The 25,803-nt window shown below is 44.7% G+C and overlaps 1 protein-coding gene, 1 long non-coding RNA gene and 1 gene segment (V, D, J or C); all 3 read left to right on the forward strand.

The window, feature by feature from the left end:
* The window catches only part of LOC140619641 (immunoglobulin lambda-1 light chain-like), a 222,599-nt gene that overhangs the window by 152,437 nt on the left and 44,359 nt on the right, over positions 1 to 25,803 (forward strand). The gene's annotated exons all lie outside the window — the stretch shown is intronic.
* Positions 3,672 to 25,803, forward strand: part of LOC140619639 (immunoglobulin lambda variable 4-3-like) — a 75,594-nt gene continuing 53,462 nt past the window's right edge. The window contains 2 exon segments of the V gene segment in view: positions 3,672 to 3,732; positions 14,402 to 14,725. Of these exon segments, the coding sequence occupies positions 3,687 to 3,732; positions 14,402 to 14,725 (370 nt within the window).
* Positions 22,186 to 22,909, forward strand: LOC140619644 (uncharacterized). Its single transcript, XR_012019505.1, has 2 exons — positions 22,186 to 22,576; positions 22,730 to 22,909. It is a non-coding gene; the product is annotated as an uncharacterized lncRNA (long non-coding RNA).

Here is a 25,803-nt window from a genome sequence, read left to right on the forward strand (position 1 = left end):
AAACGCCGGGACACCTGCACCCCGATGTTTCTAGCAGCAATGGCCACGATAGCCAAACTGTGGAAGGAGCCTCGGTGTCCAACGAAAGATGAATGGATAAAGAAGATGTGGTTTATGTATACAATGGAATATTACTCAGCTATTAGAAATGACAAATACCCACCATTTGCTTCAACGTGGATGGAACTGGAGGGTAATATGCTGAGTGAAGTAAGCCAGTCGGAGAAGGACAAACATTATATGTTCTCATTCATTTGGGGAATATAAATAATAGTGAAAGAGAATATAAGGGAAGGGGGAAGAAATGTGTGGGAAATATCAGAAAGGGAGACAGAACGTAAAGACTGCTAACTCTGGGAAACGAACTAGGGGTGGTGGAAGGGGAGGAGGGCGGGGGTGGGAGTGAATGGGTGACGGTCACGGGGGGTTATTCTGTATGTTAGTAAATTGAACACCAATTAAAAATAAATTAAAAAAAAATAAGAAGGTCCCAGTGAGAGATACTGGGGCTTGGGTTTTAAACATCTGAATCTGGGAGCGGGGGGACATAATTCAATACACAAGTGTCTCTGCTATGGTTGGGCTCTCCCTCCCCGTGGGGATTCTGCAGGTGAATGGGTGCCACAAACTTCTCCAGGCTCAGGTGGGGAATAACTGACAGCCGCAGAGAAACCATTCCTCAATGTTGTTATCCAGGCCCATCACTGCTCTCTGATTTTCTCTACAGTGAGCGAATGACTAATGTGTCTAGGGTGGCCTCCACATTCTCCCAGTCAGATTATGAGTAAGAAAAGGATTTCTTAATCATCATAGGTGGGGTCCAGTGCCAGCTTCCTTGGTGATGGAGTCCCCACAGAACACGAAGCTGATCTGTTTCTCTTCCATCTGCAGGTTTAGGTCCTCCTGAGCCCACCTCAGCTCTGCTGTGGGCATGGCATGTCTAGAGCATGTTTAAGGCATCTTGTGCTTCTCTGGCCCCCAGAGGGGGTCAGTGAGAGGTGTCCTGGTCTGTCTGTCTCAGGGTCTCTTCCCTCAGTGCCAACAACCCCAGCCTGAGGCCCATCAGCCTGCCCCTGTCCACCCAGCCATGCTGCTCTCAGTGATCGAGTCAGAGGACCCACACTGAGTGTCAACCCCTGGGATTTAGGGTGGCAGTTTCTACAAACTATGTTCTCCTTCCTAGAACTAGGAGGTTACAAGTAGAGCCAACTCTGGTGAGACGACCCGGATAAAAAGACACATATCACACAGGGTGGACCAGCATAAATTTTTCTACTCTAACTCTGCTGTGACACCCATGTTGGCTTTGTTTCTTATAAAGAACAAGGACAATGTCCCCATCCCAAAGACCCAGCAAGCAAGACAGCAGCCTGAGAGGATGCGCCTCCTATGACCTATGACAAAGCAAGTATCTCTCATGGCCTGTGGTGTAGTATATGTGTTTCTTTTTTTATAATAAACTTATTTTTGATTGTTGTTCAATTTGCAAACATACAAAATGACACCAGGGGCTCATCCTGTCAAGTGCCCAACTCAATGCCCCCCACCCAGTCACCACCCCCCCAACCTCCTCCCCTTCCACCACCCCTAGTTCATTTCCCAGAGTTAGGAGTCTTCCATGTTCTGTCTCCCTTTCTGGTATTTCCCACTTATTTTTCTCCTTTCCCCTTTATTCCCTTTCATTATTATTTATACTCCCTAAATGAATGTGTTTCTTTGTGTGTCTGTCTGTGTGTGTGTGTGAGAAAGAGAGAGAGAGAGAGAGAGAGAGATGTAGAGAACAGACAGACAGAGCCAGAGAATGAGAGTGAGAGAGATTTTTGAGTTTTCAGGAAATCTGCAATTTTCAATGTCTCAAGCCTAAGACATACAGTGTTTCCATACTATCCCTCATCCTCTAAACTCCAGTGACTATTCTTTATGTTTAAGGATAAAGGACTTAAAAAGGGGAAGAAGCAGTAAAGCTTTTTTATGTGCTTAACACATATGAAGCACAATTCCAAGAACTTTACGTTTATTGAATTCTTTATTCACAAATACTCTATGAATAAGCATTCTGATCATCACCCCAATTTGCAGGTGCAGAAGCTGAGGCATGTAGGATGTGTAACTTGCCTGAGGTCAAAGCTAGAAAGTGGCCAATCCAGCAGAAATTCAAGATAGTCTGATCCCCAGAATCGCTGGTCTTCACCACCAAATTGTGCCCTCTCGTTGTGCTTTCAAGCTACAACATGGCCTATTTTGAATGCTCCAAAAGATTCTCTCACTTTTTTCGAAAAGCAAGTGACTGCTACTGGGGATTTGCAGAGCAGCTGGGCCATCAGAAATAAAATTCAGGGCAGCCTGGATGGCTCAGCAGTTTAGCACCGCCTCTCGCCCAGGGCATAATCCTGGAGACCCGGGATCCAGTCCCACATCAGACTACTTACATGGAGCCTGCTTCTACCTCTGCCGGTGTCTCTCCCTCCTTCTCCTTCTCTGTGTTTCTCATGAATAAATACATAAAATCTTTCTAAAAAAAGAAATTAAATTCAATACAATACATTGGGAAAAAATTTCTAACAGCAACATTGTGAAAAAGAGAAAAAATGAATACCTTTGATTCATAGTACAGTTGGTTTAGGTCTATTTCTTGAAACTATAATCCAATATGAATTAAAGGTAAAAACATTGATGTATTTTACATTATTTTTATACTAAGTCTATGAAATATTATGGATCCTTCATAACTACAGTCCATTTGTATTGGGACTAGGCACATCTCATTCTCAGCATCTATCTACACCATGTAGCTGCACACTAGACTGTGCAGGTTCAATGAATGAGGTTTCTTTAGGGTAAATGTCCTTGCACTATAGACTCACAGCCAACAAGCTGTTTTTCCCAGGGACACACTAACTCCAACACCATGAAGATCTCAGCACCCTTCCAAACAGACTCAAGGAGGACAGACACTGGAAGACAGAAGAGAGGATTATGATTGGAGGGTCCCAAAAACGTTGAGATAAGGGGAGAAGGAGCATGGGAAGAGGGCAGGGTAAGGACGGATGGCAACTCAGGCTCTGGGTTGTGTCCTGCATTGGAAACCACTTGCTCATCACTCGGTGAGGCTGAGAAAGCATTCTATCTCTCAATGACAGCGTCCTCATTTAAAAAACTGGTGGAACATTTGTGCCTGAAGCATGCAGCTGTTTTTTTTTAATTCCTCATTGAGGTGGAGCATATAAACACTCATCAGGGGTCTAGCATCTCTTGGGGACTCAAAAGGAGTCATTATGAGGAACTGCCAATACATGTAGGGGGTGACATTCTCCCAGGGTACACCAGAGGGAACTGTGGTCTTGGTTTGTGACCCCAATCAGTCCAAATCCCCTTATCTATACTCAAGTGCAAAGAGTGTGACTGCTGCTTCCTCTAAAGATACTTGTGTTATGTAAATTCATCTCTCCACTCTTGAAACTCACACCTGGTCCTTCTTCTGACCTCTGGAAATTACCAGCGTGAGGCTCTTGGGTACAGGGTTCAGACAAGAGCTTATTTAGACAGACAGACAGAAGAACAGAGAATGGATTTGCATCTGATGCTCCTCCTTCTCTGAAATGCACAAAGAGGATGAGACGGGTGTTGGAGAGTAAAGACCCGGGTGAGAAGTCTCAGAGCAGAACTCCTTGAAGGCTCTCCCCACCATGGACTGGGTCCCCTTTTACCTCCTGCCCTTCATTTTCTCTACAGGTTGGGATTCTCCCTCCCTGAACTTTCCCTTCAAGCACAGAACCACTGAAACCCTGGCCAGTGTCTGCTACATTCAACATCATTCTTGTCTTTTGTATTTTCAGGTTTCTAAGCTTTGCCCGTGCTGACCCAGCCTCCAAGTGCATCTGCCTCCCTGGAAGCCTCGGTCAAGCTCACATGCACTCTGAGCAGTGAGCACAGCAGTTACTATATTTACTGGTATGAACAACAACAACCAGGGAAGGCCCCTCGGTATCTGATGAGGGTTAACAGTGATGGAAGCCACAGCAGGGGGGACGGGATCCCCAGTCGCTTCTCAGGCTCCAGCTCTGGGGCTGACCGCTATTTAACCATCTCCAACATCCAGTCTGAGGATGAGGCAGATTATTACTGTGGTGCACCCGCTGGTAGCAGTAGCCACAGTGACACAGACAAATGGGGATGTGAGCACAAAACCTCTCTTCTCTTCCCTGTGGGGATTCAGGGGGAGCTGCCGCCTGTCCATCTCCAGGGCCCTGAGACCTATGACGCTTCCTGTAAACTCTGTCATGCTGTACCTGTGTTCCAAGAGGCAGGTCAAAATTTAGGTAATTTTGGCAGAGAGCAATCTCTTTCCTCTCCATAATTCTTGAAAAGACCCGAACTACCCAGTCAAGAATTTGATTCTATGGGATATCTGACCTAGGATGACCCCATGAGCCATGAGACCCAGTGTATCCATGATGGGTCCCTATTCAAGGAATGGACATAGATCTCCGGGTTGTGGTGTTTATGGAGGAGGTCTATTCAGTGAATATCTTCACTGTCACTTCATCATGAAGCATAAAAGGCCCCCTTCTAGTGTTGAACATTCAAAAGGAAACATTAGATCCCCGAGTTAGATGGGACCGAGAACCTTGAGTCCATCATGGGTGCCAAGCTGGGACCTGATTAGGAACATAGTGCGTATGTTAGGATGTCTGCGGCATACCAACATGGAGCATTGCATGGGTTTCTCCATCTATAGTTGACTCTTCTGGTGCCAGGAAGTGGTCCACATGATGCCTACAGGACTTCTCCAAGTTCTCCCTGGGATCACATCAAATAGAATGGAAGGGGGAGCATTGCAATGATAAATATAATAACTCCCCTGAATCTCAACCCAATGAGTGATCCACCTCTAATCGTATGATTGGGGGAAGGGCAAGTTTACTGGGCATGTAGATCTCCCCTATCATTTAAGCATTTAAAAACCAAGCATTTTCATGTACACCCAAGCTTTTGGGTTAATGTTGTCCAGTTGTATCAAGGAAGGTAACCCTGTTCCCTGGGCACTGACTTGGGCAGGGTTGGGAGAGATTTTGCTGTTGGACCACAGAAATTCATGTTGGGTACCCCTAGTGATGGATTTCAGAGATGGAAAAACCAGAAGCAGCCCATAATGGACAACTCCCAAGTAGGTAGGAAGAGTGAAGGTAGAATTTTTCTCGAGAGAGAGTGTGGGCAGAGATGCAGGAGGAGTGGAAGGAGAGGTGAACAGCAGGTCTCAGAATTGTAGTGTCTCTTTCTAGCTTGTGGTTGGCTGGAGTCACAAAGGATCCCGAGAAACTCCTGCTCACTCCATAAAAGATTATTCTCTACCAAGTGCTTGCAAACTGCCTCCCACAGGTGACTTTATTTATTTTTTAATAAAATAATTTTTTATTGGTGTTCAATTTACCAACATATAGAATAACACCCAGTGCTCATCCCGTCAAGTGTCCCCCTCAGTGCCCATCACCCACTCACCCCCACCCCCCGTCCTCCTGCCCTTCCACCACCCCTAGTTCGTTTTCCAGAGTTGGAGTCTTTATGTTCTGTCTCCCTTTCTGATATTCCCACACATTTCCTCTCTCTTCCCTTATATTCCCTTTCACTATTATTTATATTCCTCAAATGAATGAGAACATACACTGTTTGTCCACAGGTGACTTTAGTGGGATTTTTCTCCACGACTTCCATTGGTAGGGAAGGCAATCAAGAGGACCGTAGGGAAATAATATTCAAAACTGTAGTGTGAATCATGCCACTTCCCAGCTCACCTGGGCCTACTGGTGTTTATAATGTGGGGAACAAAAGTAACCTAATAGTTTGAATGGACAGACGGACAAACTGTAGAAGTGATGACAGTGAAAGAAAAAGGGATGGAGATAAAGAGCATTCCCTGTTGTCCTTAGATGATAACCAACCTGTGAGGGAATGACAAGTACAAAGCCTTGGTTGAAAGGGTTCAGAGGATTCCATTAGTGGTCATTTCTGTTCGTCAAGTTTATAACATGATCAAGGTCACAGTCAGAGACCACTGGTCAGCTCTTCTGATGTGAAATTAAATAATGAACAACTTCAAGAATGAGTGTCACTTGCCGATTGGACATTCGGTGCCTGTTGGCTTCACAGGTTGCCTGGAGATCCTGAGACCAGGAATGAAAATTTATGTCAAAAGTTCTTGTGTAGCCTGTGACCTTAGCAGAGTGCTCCAGATTGGAAGTCCTTTAGCATCATTGTCTCATTCAGGGATCTTAAGGGCTTCATGAGCTATTTATAATTTAACAGAAGGAGCGCCTGAAACAGGTGACAAGAATAGTCAGGAGGAGAGATGGAGGTGATGCCATGGACACTGTGACATGAGAGGCCAGGCAGGCTGTGCCAACAGTGAGCGTATGTTCATGAGATCTACTCTCCCAACACCACCACCACCTCCTCATTCTGCATCTCCCACCCTTCTTCCCTAGTCCTTCCCCCCATCCCTCTGCTCTCACTCATAAACAAAAGTTCTCACTTTCATCTCTTTCTCTAGAGATGTCTGGAATATTATCCAATAGTCATCTCCTACTGAATTCTGCTTAATTCATTGTCCTATACGGTGTGTTCCCTTTGCATATATTCTATTCACACATTTTTTTCTGGCCTAGAGCATGTATGTTTGTGCATCTGTCTGCCTCCCTGACTTGATTCTCCAAAGGTCACAACAGGAAAAATAATGATACTGAGTGTGTCATTGTCTAGAAGTCATGGGTGAAAACCAGAATTCCTAACCTTTACAGGATTGGAGCCCTCATTACCCCAGAGGTGAGGGTTGTTGGAAACTGCTGCTCCATGAATTAGTTTTGCTGAAGAGAGCTGGCACAGCAGGGACATGCCCCCTTCTTGTTTGCAGCCTGTATCTGGTGACCCCCGCATGCAGGTGGCAGAGAAGCAGGACCTTTTCCCACTATTCTGTACGACTCTGGAGAATACACCCAGCACCAGGGCTCCCAAAGGTTCTACTGCAGCCCTGGCTGGGACAATCTGACATGCCACTGTCCTTCTCTGCTCATGCCTGCTTCTTCATCTTTTCTTTTACTCAGACGTATGTTTCCTGTAGATCTAGATTTCCTGCACAGTACTCTCTAAGTGAAAGTATGCTCTTGGGAATCTTTGCCTACCATAAGTTTTTGTTTAGTTTTCTCTTCTTGTTTTCCTTTCATATTCTTTTCATTCCATTTTTTTTATTGACTATAAGGTATATACAGTAAAATCTATCCTAAGCGAACAGTTGTATGAGTTTCAGAAAAAGTACATAGCAGTGTAATCACCTCTACAATCATGGTATATGACTGATGAATCATTACCCATAAATTCCCAAGCCCCTTTGCAGTCAAAACCCAGGGCCCATCACATCACGTGCCCTCCTTCAAGCTGTACCACATCCCCCATCCACCTCCCCATCAGCAAGAGAGTTTGTTTTCCAGATTTAAGAGACTCTTTTGCTTTGTCTTCTACTCTGATTCTTTTCTCCCACTCATACCCCTCCTTACCTTATGTTCTCTTACATTTCTTTTTTTTTCTTGCATTTCTTATAGTTCCTTATTTGATTGAAACATATGATAATCATCTTTCTCTGATTGACTTATTTCACTGAGCCTAATACCCTCCATTTTTAACCACATTGATACGAATGGTGAGAATTCATCATTGCTGATGGCCAAGTAATATTCCATGATATATATTACATATATTAATATAAATATATATTAACATTATTTATAGATTATATATTCCATAGATATTCTTTATCTGTTCCTCTGTCGATGGACATCTTTTTTATTTATTTTTATTGGTGTTCAATTTGCCAACATATGGAATAACACCCAGTGCTCATCCCATCAAGTGAGCCTCCCTCAGGGCTCATCACCCAGTCACCTCCACCCCCTGTCCACCTCCCCTTCCCCCACCCCTAGTTCGTTTCCCAGAGTTAGGAGTCTCTCATGTTCTGTCTCCCTCCCTGATATATCCCACACATTTTTTCTCCTTTCCCATGTTTTCCCCTCTCACTATTTTTTAGATTCCCCAAACGAATGAGATCATATAATGGTTGTCCTTCTCCAATTGACTTATTTCACTCAGCATAATATCCTCCAGTTCCATCCACGTCGAAGCCAATGGTGGGTATTTGTCGTTTCTAATGGCTGAGGAATATTCCATTGTATACATAGACCACATCTTCTTTATCCATTCTTCTTTCAATGGACACCAAAGCTCCTTCAACAACTTCTTCATCACTCTTCTGTAGAAGGGCATCCTGATTCCAACCATAGCTTGGCTATTGTGGACATTGCTGGGTGAACATTGCTGTGCAGGGGTCATTTCATTTCATTAAATTTCTGTCTTTGGGGAAAATACCCTGTAGTGCCATGGCTGCATCCTAGGGTGGCTCTATTCTCACTTTTTCAGGAGACTCATTTTAGACATAAGGACACCTACAGCCTGAAAATCAAAGGTTGGAGAGCCATTTACCATTCAAATGGTCCCCCAAAGAAAGCAGGGGTAGCCATCCTTATATCAGATAAACTAAAATTTATCCCAAAGACTGTAGTGAGAGATGAAGAGGGACACTATATCATACTTAAAGGATCTATCCAACAAGAGGACTTAACAATCCTCAATATATATGCCCCGAATGAGGGAGCTGCCAAATATATCAATCAATTAATTACCAAAGTTAAGACATACTTAGACAATAATACACTTATACAAGGTGACTTCAATCTAGCGCTTTCTACACTTGATAGGTCTTCTAAGGACAACATTTCCAAAGAAAGAAGAGCTTTAAATGATACACTGGACCAGATGGATTTCACAGATATCTACAGAACTTTATATCTAAAGGCAACTGAATACACATTCTTCTCAAGTGCACATGGAACTTTCTCGAGAATAGACCACATACTGGGTCACAAATCAGGTCTGAAACGATACCAAAATATTGAGATCGTCCCCTGCATATTCTCAGGCCATAATGCCTTGAAATTAGAACTAAATCACAACAAGAAGTTTGGAAGGACCTCAAACACGTGGAGGTTAAGGACCATCCTGCTAAAAGATGAAAGGGTCAACCAGGAAATTAAGGAGGAATTAAAAAGATTCATGGAAACTAATGAGAATGAAGATACAACCGTTCAAAATCTGTGGGATGCAGCAAAAGCAGTCCTGAGGGGGAAATACATCGCAAAACAAGCATCCATTCAAAAAGTGGAAAGAACTCAAATACAAAACGTAACTTGCACCTAAAGGAGCTGGAGAAAAAGCAGCAAATAGATCCTACACCCAGCAGAAGAAGAGAGTTAATAAAGATTCCAGCAGAACTCAATAAAATCGAGACCAGAAGAACTGTGGAACAGATCAACAAAACCAGGCTTTTGTTCTTTGAAAGAATTAATAAGATAGATAAACCATTAGCCAGCCTTATTAAAAAGAGAGAAAAGACTCAAATTAATAAAATCATGAATGAGAAAGGAGAGATCACTACCAACACCAACGAGATACAAATGATCTTAAAAACTTATTATGAGCAGCTATACACCAATAAATTAGGCAATCTAGAAGAAATGGACACATTTTTGGAAAACCAAAAACTACCAAAACTGGAAACGGAAGAAATAGAAAACATGGACAAGCCAATAACCAGGGAGGAAATTGAAGCAATCATCAAAAAACCTCCCAAGACACAAAAGTCCAGGGCCAGATGGCTTCCCCGGGGAATTCTATCAAATGTTTAAAGAAGAAACCATACCTATTCTACTAAAGCTGTTTGGAAAGATAGAAAGAGATGTAGTACTTCCAAATTCGTTCTATGAGGCCAGCATCACCTTAATTCCAGAACGAAAGACCCAACCAAAAAGGAGAATTACAGACCAATATCCCTGATGAAAACGGATGCAAAAATTCTCAATAAGATACTAGCCAATAGGATCCAACAATACATTCAGAAGATTATTCGCCATGACCAAGTGGGATTATCCCCTGGATGTAAAGATGGTTCAACCCTTGTGAAACAATCAATGTGATTGATCATATCAGCAAAAGAAAAAACAAGAACCATGTAACATGTTCTTTATCCCATCATCTGTCGCTGGACATTTTGGCTCCTTTCAGTTTGACTGTTGTGGACATTTGTGATAAGAACATTAAGGTGCAGCTATCCAGTCATTTCTCCACATCTCTATCTTTGGGGAATATACCCAGTGGTGTTAATTGCTAGATCATTGGCTATCTAATCTTCATGAAGAACCACAATATTGATTCCCAGAGTTGGTGTGCCAGCTTCCATTCCCACCAACAGTAAAGAGGGATCTCCTTTCTCCACGTCGTGCCAATATTTGTTGTTTCCCATCTGGTTAATTTTAGCAATTCTAACGGGTGATATCACATTGTGGTTCTGATTTGTATTTCCCTGATGACAGGTGAGGTGGAGCATTTTTTATTACCTGAGTTTTGGCTAAATGTAGGTCTTTTTGGAGAAATGTCAGTTCATATCTTTTGCCCGTTTCTTGGCTGCACGTTTGTTTTTGGGTCTTGTGTTTGATGAGGTTTTTATAGATCTTCCATACAAGCCCTTTATCTGGTATGCCATTTGCAAATATCTTATCCCTCTCTGTCAGTTGTGTTTTGGTTTGCTGTGACAACAAACCAAATATTCTTTGTTGACTATTTGCTTTGCTGTGCAGATGCTATGTATCTTGATGAAGGCCCAATAGTTTATTACTATTTTGTTTCCCTTCCTTCAAGAAACGTGACTTGCAAGAAATTGTTGCCTGCGTTCTCCTCTAATATTTTGATGGATTCCTGTCTCACATTTAGATGTTTCATCCATGTTGAGTTTATCTTTGTGTATGGTGTAAAAGAATGGTCTAGTTTCATTCTTCTGCATGTGGTTGTTCAACACTTGCAACATCATTTGTTGAGACTGTCTTTTTCCTTTGAACATTCTGTCCTGTTTTGTTAAAGCTTAGTCGACTATACAGTGAAGGGCTTTTTCTGGGTTCTCTATTCTGTTACTTTGTTCTACATGTGTGTTTCTGGGCCATGATCATGCTGTCTTGATGATCACAGTTTTGTAGTAGACTTTGAAGAGAGGCATTGTGATGCCACACCTTTGATTTTCTTTTTCAACGTACCTCTGGTTATTCAAGGTTTTTCTAGTTCTACACAGATCTTAGGATTATTTGTTCTAACTCTGTGGGGAAAAGGGTCCATGGCGTTATGACAGGGATTGCAATGAATGTGTAGATTGCTCTGGGTAGCATAGACATTTTAACAATATGCATTCTTCCAATCCATGAGCATGGAATGTTTCCCATCTCCTTGTGAATTCATCAATGTCTTTCATAAGTGTTCTGTAGTTTTAAGGTACAGATCCCTTATCTCTTAGGTTAGGTTTATTCCTAGGTATCTTATTGGTTTTGGTGCAATTGAAATAAAGGGTCCCAGGATTGAGCCCTGTATCTCACTTCTTGCTCAGCAAAGAGACTGCTTCTCACTTTCTTCCTGCCCCTCCCCTAACTCATGCTCTCTCGTTCTCTCACTGTCTCCCTCTCTCACTTCCTCTCTCAAGTAAATAAATAAAATCTTAGAAAGAAAAGAAATACAAATGGAATTTGCCTTGTTTTTCCAGCTTTATTTAGATCTACATATATAATCTTGTGTGAGTTGAAGGTATGCAACATGATGTGATACACATATATGTGGTAACACGATGACCCCAAATATGATTAGTTAAACCATCCATCACTATATACACTTGACTTTCTGTTCTGTGTCTGTGTGGTGAGAATATCCAAGATCTGCTGTTTTCACAACTTTCAAGGACACAATACAGTATTGTTACCTATAGCCACCAAGCTGCACATTACATCCCAATAACTTACTCATCTTATAACTGGAAGCCTGTACTCTTTGATCAGCATGTTGTCATTTCTCCTACCCTCTGACCCTGGTAATTATCCATCTACTCTCTATTCTTATGAGTTCAGCCCTTTTAGATTCTATATACAAGTGAGATCATAGAATATTGATTTTCTGTCTCACTTCTTTTACTTAACACATTGCCCTCCAACTTCATCCAAGCTGTCACAAATGGCAAGGTTCCCATTTTCTTTTAGAGCTAAATAATATTCCTCTGTGTGTGTGTGTTTGGGTGTGTGTGTATGTCAATTGCTTTATCCATTCATCTATGGATGAACACTTAGGTTGTGTTCTTGTCTTGATGATTATGAATGATGGTACAATGAATATAGGGATGCAGATATATCTTCGAGATATGATTTCATTTCTTTGGATTTATATGTAGAAATGGGATAACTGGGTCATATTGTGGTTCTGTTTTCATATTATTGAGGAACCTGCGTGAGTTTTCCATACCGTGTGCACCAATTTATGTTAGATTAGGATTTGCACATGCTGAATCTCCATTGCCCAGCCACTACCAGATGAATGAACATAGGTTAAATGTGGGTTGATAGGGTTAGAAATGAATAGGATGGCGAGGTTTTTGCAGTCTCTACTATCTTGCCCCTGGGGTTACATAACATGCCCATTTACATTGTGGTCTACAAACAACTTGCTGACTACATCAGTGACCTGAGAGTAGAGCTGTGTGCAGTGTCCACCTCCACTGAAGAAGACATTTTCCATGGCATGAAACAGTAAACGCACAACACAAGTGCTTGGTTTCCGGTAACAATTTCTTGGATTTAGAGAAAAGAAACCTTTCAGGGAAACCATAATGCAAAAGGAAATCTGACACTTTCTCAGCTCCTTGGGCCTCAGTGAGGAAGGGACTCAACAAGAACCAAGGTCATGGTGATCTTCAGGGAAATTCACATCAGGAAAAGCTGGTCCTACCCAGGGGAAAAGCAAGTTATTGACCAAGCAGTGCTGGAAAGTTCCAGGGGAACTCTCATTGTGCTTTCAAAACTAAAATATGGCCTATTTTTAATGCTTCAGAAATTTCTCTCTCCTGTTACAAAAGCAAGTGACTGCTACTGGGGCTTTACAGAACAGCTGGTCCAATAGAAATTAAATTCAAAACACATACGTAGGTAAACGTTTGCCAGTAGCTACATTTCAAAAAGGAAAAAATGAGTAGAATTTGGTTTCATAATATATTCTGTTATGTTTAATACTTGAAAATATGACCACTTCAATATGAATTAAATATTAAATGATTGATGTTTTTTACATTATTTTTATGCTATTTTTATGCGAAGTCTATGAAATCCGGTGGGTCCTTAGGAACTATAGCTCATCTCTATTGGGACTACCCACATTTCATTCTCAACATCTATCTACAGCTTCTGATGCACAGTGGACAGGGTAGGTTTATTGCATGATGTTTCCTAAGGGTAAATATCCTTGCAGTATAGACTCACAGCCAAAAAGCTGTTTTTTCCAGGAACACACTGACTCCAACACCATGAAGATCTCAGCACCCTTCCGAACAGACTCAGGGAGGACAGACACTGGAAGAAAGAAGGGAAGGTCATGACAGGAGAGGCCCAAGATGGTTGGGATAAGGGGAAAAGGAGCATGGTAAGAGGACAGGGCAGGGACGGATGGTAACTCAGGCTCTGGGTTTTGTCTTGCATTGGAAACGACTTGTTCATCATATGGTGAGGTTGAGAAAATCATTCTGTCAATGTTAGTTTCCTCATTTAAACAACCAATGGAACATTTGTGCCTTAATCATGCAGCTGTTGTTTTTTTTTTTTAATTTCTCAACGAGGTGGAACATATAAACACTCACCAAGGGTCTAGCATCTATTGAGGACTGAAAAGTAGTCATTCTGTGGCACTAGCAACACATGTAGGGTGACATCCTGGGGTCACCAGAGGGAACTGTGAGTCTTGTTTTGGGACCCTAAGAAGTCCAAATCCCGTGGGCTATGCTCAAGTACAAAGAGTGTGACTTCTTCCTGTAAAGATACTTGTGTAAAATCAACTCTCCACTCTTGAAACTCACACCTGGTCCTTCTTCTGATCTCAGGAAATAACCAGCATGAGGCTCTTGGGCACAGGGTTCAGACAAGAAGTTATTTAGACAGACACACTGAAGAATGGAGAATAGATTTGCATCTCATGCTCCTCCTTCTCTGAACTGCAAAAAGAGGATAAGATGGGAGTTGGAGAGGACATACCCAGGTGAGAAGTCTCAGAGCAGAACTCCTTGAAGCCTCTCCCCATCATGGACTGGGTTCCTTTTTACATCCTGCCCTTCATTTTCTCTACAGGTCACGATTCCCCCTCCCTGACATTTCCCTCCAAGCATGGTGCCTCTGGACCTCTGTCCAGTATCTGGTACACTCAACATCATTCTTGTCTTTTGTGTTTTCAGGTTTCTGTGCATTGCCCGTGCTGACCCAGCCTACAAATGCATCTGCCTCCCTGGAAGAGTCGGTCAAGCTGACCTGCACTTTGAGCAGTGAGCACAGCAATTACATTGTTCAGTGGTATCAACAACAACCAGGGAAGGCCCCTCGGTATCTGATGTATGTCAGGAGTGATGGAAGCTACAACAGGGGGGACGGGATCCCCAGTCGCTTCTCAGGCTCCAGCTCTGGGGCTGACCGCTATTTAACCATCTCCAACATCAAGTCTGAAGATGAGGATGACTATTATTACTGTGGTGCAGACTATAAAATCAGTGGCCAATACGGTTAAGCCACAGTGACACAGACAAATAGGGAAGTGAGGACAAAACCTCTCACCCTCACTCTTTTCTTCCCTGTGGGGATTCAGGGGAGCTGCTGCCTGTCCCTCTCCAGGGCCCTGAGACCTTTGACTCTTCTTGCAAACCCTGCCATCCTGTACCTCAGTTCCAAGACTCAGGTCAAAATTTAGGTCATTTTGACACAGAACATTCTCTTTCCTCTCCATAATGCTTGAAAAGATCAAAACTATCCAGGCAAGAATTTGAGTCTAAGGGGGACATATGAGCTGAGGACCCCATAAGCCGTCAGACCCAGTGCATACATGATGGGTCCCTGTTCAAGGAATGGACAGAGTCTCAGGGTTCTGGAGTTGATCGAGGAGGTGGATTCAGTGAATATCTTCACTGTATCTTCATCATGAAGTATAATAGGACCCCTGCTAGTGTTGAATATTCAAAAGGACCAAGAGAGCTGAGCAGATCAGCAGTCCTGCCCCCGGGGCCTCCAGGCCCTGCAGACGGAGAGCTCTGTAGTTACTGCGGGAGCTGAATCCAGGGCTCCAGAGCTGGCCACTGCCACTGCGGTTGCTCCTCCTGGGGCCTCTCGGGGTAAACAACCCCCACTGAGCCCTGCACCAGGCAGGGGGCAGAGCAGCTCCCCCAAGTTCTAACACCTGATAATCAGCACAACAGGCCCTTCCCCCAGAAGACCAGTTAGACAGACAAGTTCCAGGGGAAGAAAAGGGACTTAAAGTATACAGAATCAAAAGACACTCCCCCATGGTTTTTTGTTTGTTTGTTTGTTTTGTTTTGCTTTGCTTTTTCCTTTGTTTGCTTCCCCCACTCCTTTTTTCCCCTTTCTTTTTCTTTCTCTTTTTCATCTCTTTTTTTCTTCATTTCTTCCTTTTTTATTTTTTCTTTTTCTCTTTTCTTTCCTTCTTTCTCTCCTCTCTATTTCCCCTTTTCCCAATACAACCTGTTTTTGGCCACTCTGCACTGAGCAAAATGACTAGAAGGAGAACCTCACCACAAAAGAAAGAATCAGAAACAGTCCTCTCTCCCACAGAGTTACAAAATCTGGATTACAATTCAATGTCAGAAAGCCAATTCAGAAGCACTATTATACAGCTACTGGTGGCTCTAGAAAAAAGCATAAAGGACTCAAGAGACTTCATGACTGCAGAATTTAGATCCAATCAGGCAGAAATTAAAAATCAATTGAAGAGATGCAATCCAAACTAGAAGTCCTAACGACGAGGTTTAACGAGGTGGAAGAACAGGTGAGTGACATAGAAGAGAAGTTGATGGCAAAGAGGGAAACTGAGGAAAAAAGAAACAGCCAATTAAAAGACCATGAGGGGATCCCTGGGTGGCGCAGCGGTTTGGCGCCTGCCTTTGGCCCAGGGCGCGATCCTGGAGACCCGGGATCGAGTCCCACGTCGGGCTCCCGGTGCATGGAGCCTGCTTCTCCCTCTGCCTGTGTCTCTGCCCCTCTCTCTCTCTCTCTCTCTCTCTGTGACTATCATAAATAAAAAAAAATTTTAAAAATTAAAAAAAAATAAATAAATAAATAAAAAATAAAAGACCATGAAGACAGATTAAGAGAAATAAACAACAGCCTGAAGAAGAAAAACCTACATTTACTTGGGGTTCCCAAGGGCGCCGAAAGGGACACACGGTAAGAATATGTAATTGAACAAATCCTAGCTGAAAACTTTCCTAATCTGGGAAGGAAAACAGGCATTCAGATCCAGGAAATAGAGAGATCCCACCCCCTAAAATCAATAAAAACCGTTCAACACCTCGACATTTAATAGTGAAGCTTGCAAATTCCAAAGATAAAGAGAAGATCCTTAAAGCAGCAAGAGACAAGAAATCCCTGACTTTTACGGGAAGGAGTATTAAGGTAACAGCTGACCTCTCCACAGAGACCTGGCAGGCCAAAAAGGGCTGGCTGGATATATTCAGGGTCCTAAATGAGAAGAACATGCAACCAAGAATACTGTATCCAGCAAGGCTCTCATTCAAAATAGAAGGAGAGATAAAGACCTTCCAAGACAGGCAGGAACTAAAAGAATATGTGACCTCCAAACCAGCTCTGCAAGAAATTTAAAGGGGGACTCTTAAAATTCCCCCTTAAGAAGTTCAGTGGAACAATCCACAAAAACAAGGACTGAATAGATATCATGATGACACTAAACTCATACCTTTCAATAGTAACTCTGAAGTGGGGCTTAATGACCCCATCAAAAGGCACAGGGTTGCAGACCAGATAAAAAAGCAGGACCCATCTATTTGCTGTCTACATGAGACTCATTTTAGACAGAAGGACACCTACAGCCTGAAAATAAAGGTTGGAGAACCATTTACCATTCAAATGGTTCTCAAAAGAAAGCAGAGGTAGCCATCCTTATATCAGATAAAGTGAAATTTACCCCGAGGACTGTGGTGAGAGATGAAGAGGGACACTATATCATACTTAAAGGATCTATCCAACAAGAGGACTTAACAATCATAAATATATGTGCTCCGAATGTGGGAGCTGCCAAATATATCAATCAATTAATTACCAAAGTTAAGACATATTTAGACAATAGTACACTTATACTTGGTGACTTCAATTTAGTGCTTTCTACACTCGATGGGTCTTCTAAGCACAACATCTCCAAAGAAACAAGAGCTTTAAATGATACACTGGACCAGATGGATTTCACAGATATCTACAGAACTTTACATCTAAAGGCAACTGAGTACACATTCTTCTCAAGTGGGCATGGAACATTCTCCAGAATAGACCACATACTGGGTCACAAATCGGGTCTGAACCGATACCAAAAGATAGGGATCGTCCCCTGCATATTCCAGACCATAATGCCTTGAAATTAGAACGAAATCACAACAAGAAGTTTGGAAGGACCTCAAACACGTGGAAGTTAAGGACCATCTTGCTAAAAGATGAAACGGTCAATCAGGATATTAAGGAAGAATTAAAAAGATCCATGGAAACGAATGAAAATGAATATACAACCGTTCAACATCTTTGGGATGCAGCAAAAGCAGTCCTAAGGGGGAAATACATAGCAATACAAGCATCCATTCAAAAACTGGAAAGAACTCAAATATAAAAGCTAACCTTACACATAAAGGAGCTAGAGAAAAAACAGCAGATGGACCCCACGCCCAGCAGAAGAAGAGAGTTAATTAAAATTTGAGCAGAACTCAACAAAATCGAGACCAGAAGAACTGTGGAACAGATCAACAGAACCAGGAGTTGGTTCATTGAAAGAATAATAAGATAGAGAAACCATAAGCCAACTTTATTTTTTTTTAAAGAAAACTTTTTTCACGAATCTTTTTTTTAATTTTTTATTTATTTATGATAGTCACAGAGAGAGAGAGAGAGAGAGAGAGAGAGAGAGAGAGGCAGAGACATAGGCAGAGGGAGAAGCAGGCTCCATGCATCGGGAGCCGACATGGGATTTGATCCCGGGTCTCCAGGATCGCACCCTGGGCCAAAGGCAGGCGCCAAACTGCTGCACCACCCAGGGATCCACATTAGCCAACCTTATTAAAAAGAAGAGAGAGGAGACTCAAATTAATAAAATCATGAATGAGAAAGGAGAGATCACTACCAACACCAAGGAAATACAAATGATTTTAAAAACGTATTATGAACAGCTATACGCCAATAAATTAGGCAATCTAGAAGAAATGGATGCATTCCTGGAAAGCCACAAACTACCAAAACTGGAACAGGAAGAAATAGAAAACCTGAACAGGCCAATAACCAGGGAGGAAATTGAAGCAGTCATCAAAAACCTCCCAAGACACAAGAGTCCAGGGCCAGATGGCTTCCCAGGGGAATTTTATCAAATGTTTAAAGAAGAAACCATACCTATTCTACTAAAGCTGTTTGGAAAGATAGAAAGAGATGGAGTACTTCCAAATTTGTTCTATGAGGCCAGCATCACCTTAATTCCCAAACCAGACAAAGACCCCACCAAAAAGGAGAATTACAGTCCAATATCCCTGATGAACATGGATGCAAAAATTCTCAACAAGATCCTAGCCAATAGGATCCAACAGTACATTAAGAAAACTATTCACCATGACCAAGTAGGATTTATCCCCGGAACACAAGGCTGGTTCAACACTCGTAAAACAATCAATGTGCTTCGTCATATCAGCAAGAGAAAAACCAAGAACCATATGATCCTCTCATTAGATGCAGAGAAAGCATTTGACAAAATACAGCATCCATTCCTGATCAAACTCTTCAGAGTGTAGGGATAGAGGGAACTTTCCTCAACAGCTTAAAAGCCATCTACGAAAGCCCCACAGCAAATATCATTCTCAGTGGGAAAGCACTGAGAGCCTTGCCCTAAGACCAGGAACAAGACAGAGATATCCACTCTCACCACTGCTATTCAACATAGTACTGGAAGCCCTACCCTCAGCAATCAGACAACAAAAAGACATTAAAGGCATTCAAATTGGCAAAGAAGAAGTCAAACTCTCCCTCTTTGAGGATGACATAATACTCTACAGAGAAAACCCAAAAGCCTCCACCCCAAGATTGTTAGAACTCATACAGCAATTTGGTAGCGTGGCAGGATACAAAATCAATGCCCAGAAATCAATGGCATTTCTACACACTAACAATGAGACTGAAGAAAGAGAAATCGAGAGATGAATGGATAAAGATATGGTCTATGTATACAATAGAATATTACTCACCCATTAGAAATGACAAATACCCACCATTTGCTTCAACGTGGATGGAACTGGAGGGTATTATGCTGAGTGAAGTAAGTCAATTGGAGAAGGACAAACAGTGTATGTTCTCATTCATGTGGGGAATATAAATAATAGTGAAAGGGAATATGAGGGAAGGGAGAAGAAATGCGTGGGAAATATCAGAAAGGGAGACAGAACATAAAGACTCCTAACTCTGGGAAACGAACTAGGGGTGGTGGAAGGGGAGGAGGGTGGGGGGTAGGGGAGAGTGGGTGACGGGCACTGAGGGGGACAGTTGACGGGATGAGCACTGGGTGTTATTCTGTATGTTGGTAAATCGAACGCCAATAAAAATTAATTTATTAAAAAAAAAAGCAAGCAATGTGATTGATCATATCAGCAAGAGAAAAAACAAGAACCATAGGATCCTCTCAATAGATGCAGAGAAAGCCTTTGACAAAACTCAGCCTTCATTCCTGATCAAAACTCTTCAGAGTGTAGGGATAGAGGGAACATTCCTCTGCATCTTAAAAGCCATCTATGAAAAGCCCTACAGCCTATATCATTCTTAATGGGGAAACACTGGGAGCCTTTCTCCTAAGATCAGGAACATGACAGGGATGTCCACTCTCACCACTGCTATTCAACATAGTATAGCCTCAGCAATCAGGCAATAAATAAATAAATAAATAAATAAATAGCATTCAAATTGGCAAAGAAAAAGTCAAACTCTCCCTCTTCTCAGATGACATGATACTGTACACAGATTCCCAATTTCACCAAACCACAGACAAGGCTAGTTTACAAATCCTCCCATGCCAAATTCCAGGAGATATGGACTGGAATATTGAAAATGTGATAAATATAGTAGTAATACCAGTAAGTGTAAAGATTTGGGTGTTCAACTGAACGTACCATCAGAAAGATCATCCCTTCCTCTGATGACCAAACTGCATTAATAGGGAGCAGGAAGCACTGATGTTGATTCCTAAATACAAAAGATATGGTGGCTGTGGGATATCACACAGGTTTACTTGACATTGACCCTTTCAAATGGGCCATACTTTGCACTGCACTCTCTATTTTGTAAACAAATAAAACAAAAAACAAAACAGTGGCCTAAGCCAGGACATTTATCACGGGGACAACTACAGGAATGGCAACTGTCCTGCTTCCTGCAGCATGTATACGACCTGTCTGTGCTGGGCTGGGCACAGCAGTGGGGCTGCTGCCTGTCGGAGGTTGGAAACCCTGGCACCCACCTCTTCTCATAGGACAGGGACTATGGGGTGACCAGCAGGAGGGAAGCTCCTGGTCAGGGTCCTCCTCCACCAGCAGGGGACAGCAGAGCTGCATCATGAGCAGCAGGACAGAGGCTGGGGCTGCCTAGGGGGAGATTCCCAGTAACACCAGGCCTCAAGTCAGCAGGGGTCAGGATCAGTCCTCACAGATTGTTGGGATGATCTTTCCTCTCTCCTCAGGCTGCAGAGACCGTATTCTGAGAGACACAGCTTCATCCAGAGTATTGATGGGAGTCCTGACACAGGAGGAGGAAATGCAGGTCCTCCCACCGTCCAACAGTGATCCCGGGCACTTAACCTCTGTACTGGGCACATCCAGACACCCCGATGACTCGCTGTCAGCCTCCTCATCCCTCCTCCAGGCCAACGCTGACCCTGAGCTGTAGCTTCTTGCTAAGGAACAGCTGAAGGAGGGAGAGCTGGGAACAGGGAGACCTTGGTCCCTGGAAGGGGTGTCAGCAGCCTCCCTGTGAGACTGTCTCCAGAGTGAGGTGGGTTCTTCTAGCTCAGGCCACAGCCCTGTCACGGGGCTGTCCCTGTGCAGTGACAGGATCTGCTCCCTGCAGGGACATTGTCTCAACTCCCGAGCTCACACCTGTGAGAATGTGTGACCTTGGGGACCCACACAAAGACCAGGAAGTCTAAAGACTGCTCCCAGTAGCTCTTCATGCCCTTCACTTGTTTACATGGAACACTGATGAAAAAATTAGGATGGCCAATTTCTGGTCTCCTGTGGGATGAGGGCTGTTGTAGGGATGAGAGCAGCACGTGTCTGCAGGTTAGACTTGGGAGGAATCTCCAACATCTGGGGGTTGGTGAACAAGTAAACTCCCCAGTAGATGAGATGAAGGAACCTCAGAAGCAGAGGGTTTCCCATTGAAGTGCCAGGCCAAGCTTGGTTCCACACGGACTGTGGGGGACGCATAGGGGACGTGAGAGGCAGGAGGAGGTGGGTATTGAGGCCACAGGACCCCCATTTCCCTGAATCAGGGGTTTTCTGCATCTCTCAGCCGACCCACATCACCCCACAAACAGACTCCTGCAGGGCCCTGAGATAGCCCAGCACAGCACTCAAGCAACGTCGTTTCCTACAGTCATAAGGTCATATTCCAGGAATTTGACTGTGATGCCAGAAATTGGAAACCAACGAGTGCTTTTCATTTTTTTTTAAAGAAAAAGATTTATTTATTTTTTTTAATTTTTTTTAAATTTATTTTATGATAGTCACACAGAGAGAGAGAGAGGCAGAGACATAGGCAGAGGGAGAAGCAGGCTCCATGCACTGGGAGCCCAATGTGGGATTTGATCCGGGGTCTCCAGGATCACGCCCTGGACCAAAGGCAGGCGCTAAACCGCTGTGCCATCCAGGGATCCCGAAAAAGATTTATTTATTTGAGAGAGAGAACAAGTAGGAGGAAGGGCAGAGGGAGAGGGAGAAGACGCTGCTAAACAGGGAGACCAATGCAGGACTTGAGCCCAAGACCCTGAGACAAGACCCTACCAGAAGGCAGATGTTTAACCAACTCAGCCACCTAAGTGCCCCTCAAAGGTGCCTTTCAGACCAGAAAGCTTCGTGGAGGCAGCTGGGGACTCTGCTATCCTTCTCAGTCACCTGTTCTGCCTCTCAAGTGGCTAACCCAGTTAGAGCCCCACGGAGGATTACATTTGCATAACTACTAAGGATCACTGCCTCTTGTGCCTGGAGGGAATAAAAGAAGCCTGGGTGAGCCTGCCCTGCACTGGGTCTCAGGAAGCAGAGCTCTGGGCACGCCCACCATGGCCTGGACCCCTTTCCTGCTCCCCATCCTCACCCTCTGCACAGGTGCTGTCCCTGGGCCTGCCCAGCCCCTCGGCCCCCACAGGATGGAGATGGGTCTGACCTGAACCCTGAGCTCAGCCTCAGCAAAACCTCACTATTGGGTCCCTACGATAAGCCCTTAGGCCTCACACCAAGCCCTCCTCTCCTGTCTTTCAGGCTCCATGGCCCCCACTGGGTTGAATCAGGCTCCCTCCATGTTGGTGGCCCTGGGACAGATGGAAACAATCACCTGCTCCGGAGATATCTTAGGGAAAAGATATGCATATTGGTACCAGCATAAGCCAAGCCAAGCCCCTGTGCTCCTAATCAATAAAAATAATGAGCGGGCTTCTGGGATCCCTGACTGGTTCTCTGGTTCCAACTCGGGCAACATGGCCACCCTGACCATCAGTGGGGCCCGGGCTGAGGACAAGGCTGACTATTACTGCCAGTCCTATGACAGCAGTGGAAATGCTCACAGTGACACAGACAGATGGGGAAGTGAAACAAATCCCCTTCTCCGTATGAGTCATTCTCTCCTCTGGCGACAGGAGGCCCATGGACAAGCAGGGGGCAGGTCTGGCCCAGGCCCTCATATGTGAAGTTCCCTGGCCTCCACCCCCACCCCCTGCTTACCAGGAGCTCTGCACAGGGACGGACAATGGGGCATTTGTGCTGAGAGACTCGGTTGCCCTGGTCTCTGGGCCTGGGTATGAACTGGAAATCTAGGGTGGGGAAAAGACACAGGGAGCCTTTTCTCTAGTGCACATTATCTCTACATTCTCTGAGTGCTATGAGCCACTGTTCACACAACTGACCAGGATCAGTGTCCAAATTTCCCAGAACAGCTGAGCTGCTAAAGCCCTAGGCCATAAGTGAAGACCCCTCCACCTGCATGGAACAGATGGGGACAGTAGACACAGGGGTCACCCACACTGCTCTTCAGGACTCACAAGCCCCCCACTACTGCCTGGAGCCTCTGACAGCTCACAGGGCTGCAACTCGTGGGGAAGTGCTGTTGGCCCTGAGATCTGCTGCCCCATGATCTGTCCCTTCTCAGAGAGCCTGAGTAGAATGATGTCCTGATGCCTGGATCCCTGTCCTGCCTCATGCTCCCAGGTCCTGAGAAGTCCCAAGGATAGAGCTCTCTGCAGGAAGGAGGCCTCATCTGAAGGCTAATCTCTGTGGGTTGCTCTCCTTCTGCCCAAGATGATATCCCTTCTCCTTCCACTCCTTCCAGATTTTTTACACAGGCACTTCACCATCTCAGAGTCTGCCTCCAGGAACCCATTCCGGGATGGCTGGCATCACTACTACAGTCCTCAGGGAACAGAGTAGGCCCCTGGATATACCCATGACCTCTCAGGTTCTCTCCCCCAATCCCCAGTGTGCATGTCCAACCTCCCTGGAGATGAGATCATTTCATCTATTTTTATACAGTGAGAAAAGGATCAGACATACCGGTGCTCTGGGTTCTGACAGACAGTTGGATAGTCACATCCCCCCTGACGGTAATTTGGGGTGGATGGGGACAGTGCCCTCGTCCTACAGAATGGCCAGAAGATATGCCACCACAGGAGACACACAATGGGTGTGGCCACAAGTCTACCCCACATCCTACACAAAAATATCTCTTTACACACGCCTGACCCAGAAATATGGACAGAAAACAATGATATGAAATGAGTTCAGTCTGTCAATGTGACGCATAAGAAGCCACCGGGTCCCCCTTGTCCACAGGAGATCCACTCAGATCCATTTGTCTACTCTCATTCTTTCCCTCAAAAGAGGCAATGTCCGCAGAAAGGACCCCAGACTCGGACACTTCTTTGGACAAGTGCTGCACCACAGGGTCGATCCTGACCCAGAGGAATTTCAACGTGGCAATGGTTTGGATATTGTATGAATATAGGAGAGAAGCTGGTAGAGACTGTGTGCTGTGTCACCAGAGCAAGGGTGTCCACCCTGCTCCCCCACTCACAGCATAAATCTATGAGGCAGGGCCTCTGTCTCCTTCACACTGATCCCCAGGACAGAATGTCTCCCAGACCAAAGTGGGGCTGAATGAATGTTCACTGAGTGTTCTCAGATCCCTATATGTGGAGCAGGAGCCACCACCACACTATTTGGGCCCAGCACCCCGAGTCTGCACCAGTAAGAGGCAGTCTCTGCGTCCTATGTCCCCCAGGCACCAGGTCCTGCACCCCACCCATGACAGCCCAACAACCCAGAAGTGTGTGCTCTGAGGCCCCAGGGGATGTCACCTCCTCAGCTGAGCTTATACCAATGTCCAAGGAGAATCTGATCCCCACCTACCTGGTCTAGAGGCTGGCAGGGTCCATGAAGAGAAGAGTAACTTCTGTCCTGGGTCAGCAGGGCAAGAGCAGGGAACCAGGATGTGAGCAGTGGGCTCTCCATCTCCACCTGGACCAGGGACTTTCTTTCCCTGGGCCTCCAGCAGCCAGTGTGTAGTGGCCACCAGGGGGCAGAGGAGATGACCTGGCAAAGCCACCTGCACAGGGGGTGAGCCTGGTATCAGGGGTTCTAACAGGAGGGGAGCTGAGTCACTGGGCCCAGAGACTGAGGGGAAAGGTGCAGGATTTCTGCAGTATAACCTTGGACACTGATGTGAGTTCTGACCTGTGTCTCTCAGACTCAGGGGTCTCATAGATTTTCCTCTGTCACTAGCCCAGCTCCAGGACTTCACGGCTCTCCTGCCACCCCATTCCTGCTACATCAGTCACTGCCAGACTTAACTGAAGGTTTGGATCTGTCTCTGGCACTGAGGGCACCCTGGGGACACTGAGGCACAGCATCTATATCCTGCCCTAGGACAACCCGCATAGTCAGAAAGCTACAACACCTACAGGGCTTGCAAGACCTCCATGTGCCCTTAGCAAGAGAGAATTTTGTTGAGGCTTGATGCTCACAAACAGGGATCTGGGTAGGACACTGCACTGCCCTCAGGCTCCTCGTGTCTCCCAGGTGCAAAGGCTACAGAATCTAAGGGAGGAAACCAGACCTCACTAGACATAGAGGTTAAAGCACAATCCCCAGGTCTGAGACTGGGTCTGCAAGGGGCTTCCCATCCACTTCCTTGTCCCTTGGGTCTCAGCCCTGCTCTCAAAGCAGAAGCTCTTCAGGAGAAGCCCCTGAGCCCTGGCTGATTTGCATGACCAGCAGGTGTCTCCAGCAAGGGGATAAGAGAGGCCTGGGGGGAACCTCTGCCCAGGCTGTGACCTGGGAGCAGA

The sequence above is a fragment of the Canis lupus genome, chromosome 27 (assembly GCF_048164855.1).
Source record: "Canis lupus baileyi chromosome 27, mCanLup2.hap1, whole genome shotgun sequence".
Taxonomy (NCBI): domain Eukaryota; kingdom Metazoa; phylum Chordata; class Mammalia; order Carnivora; family Canidae; genus Canis; species Canis lupus.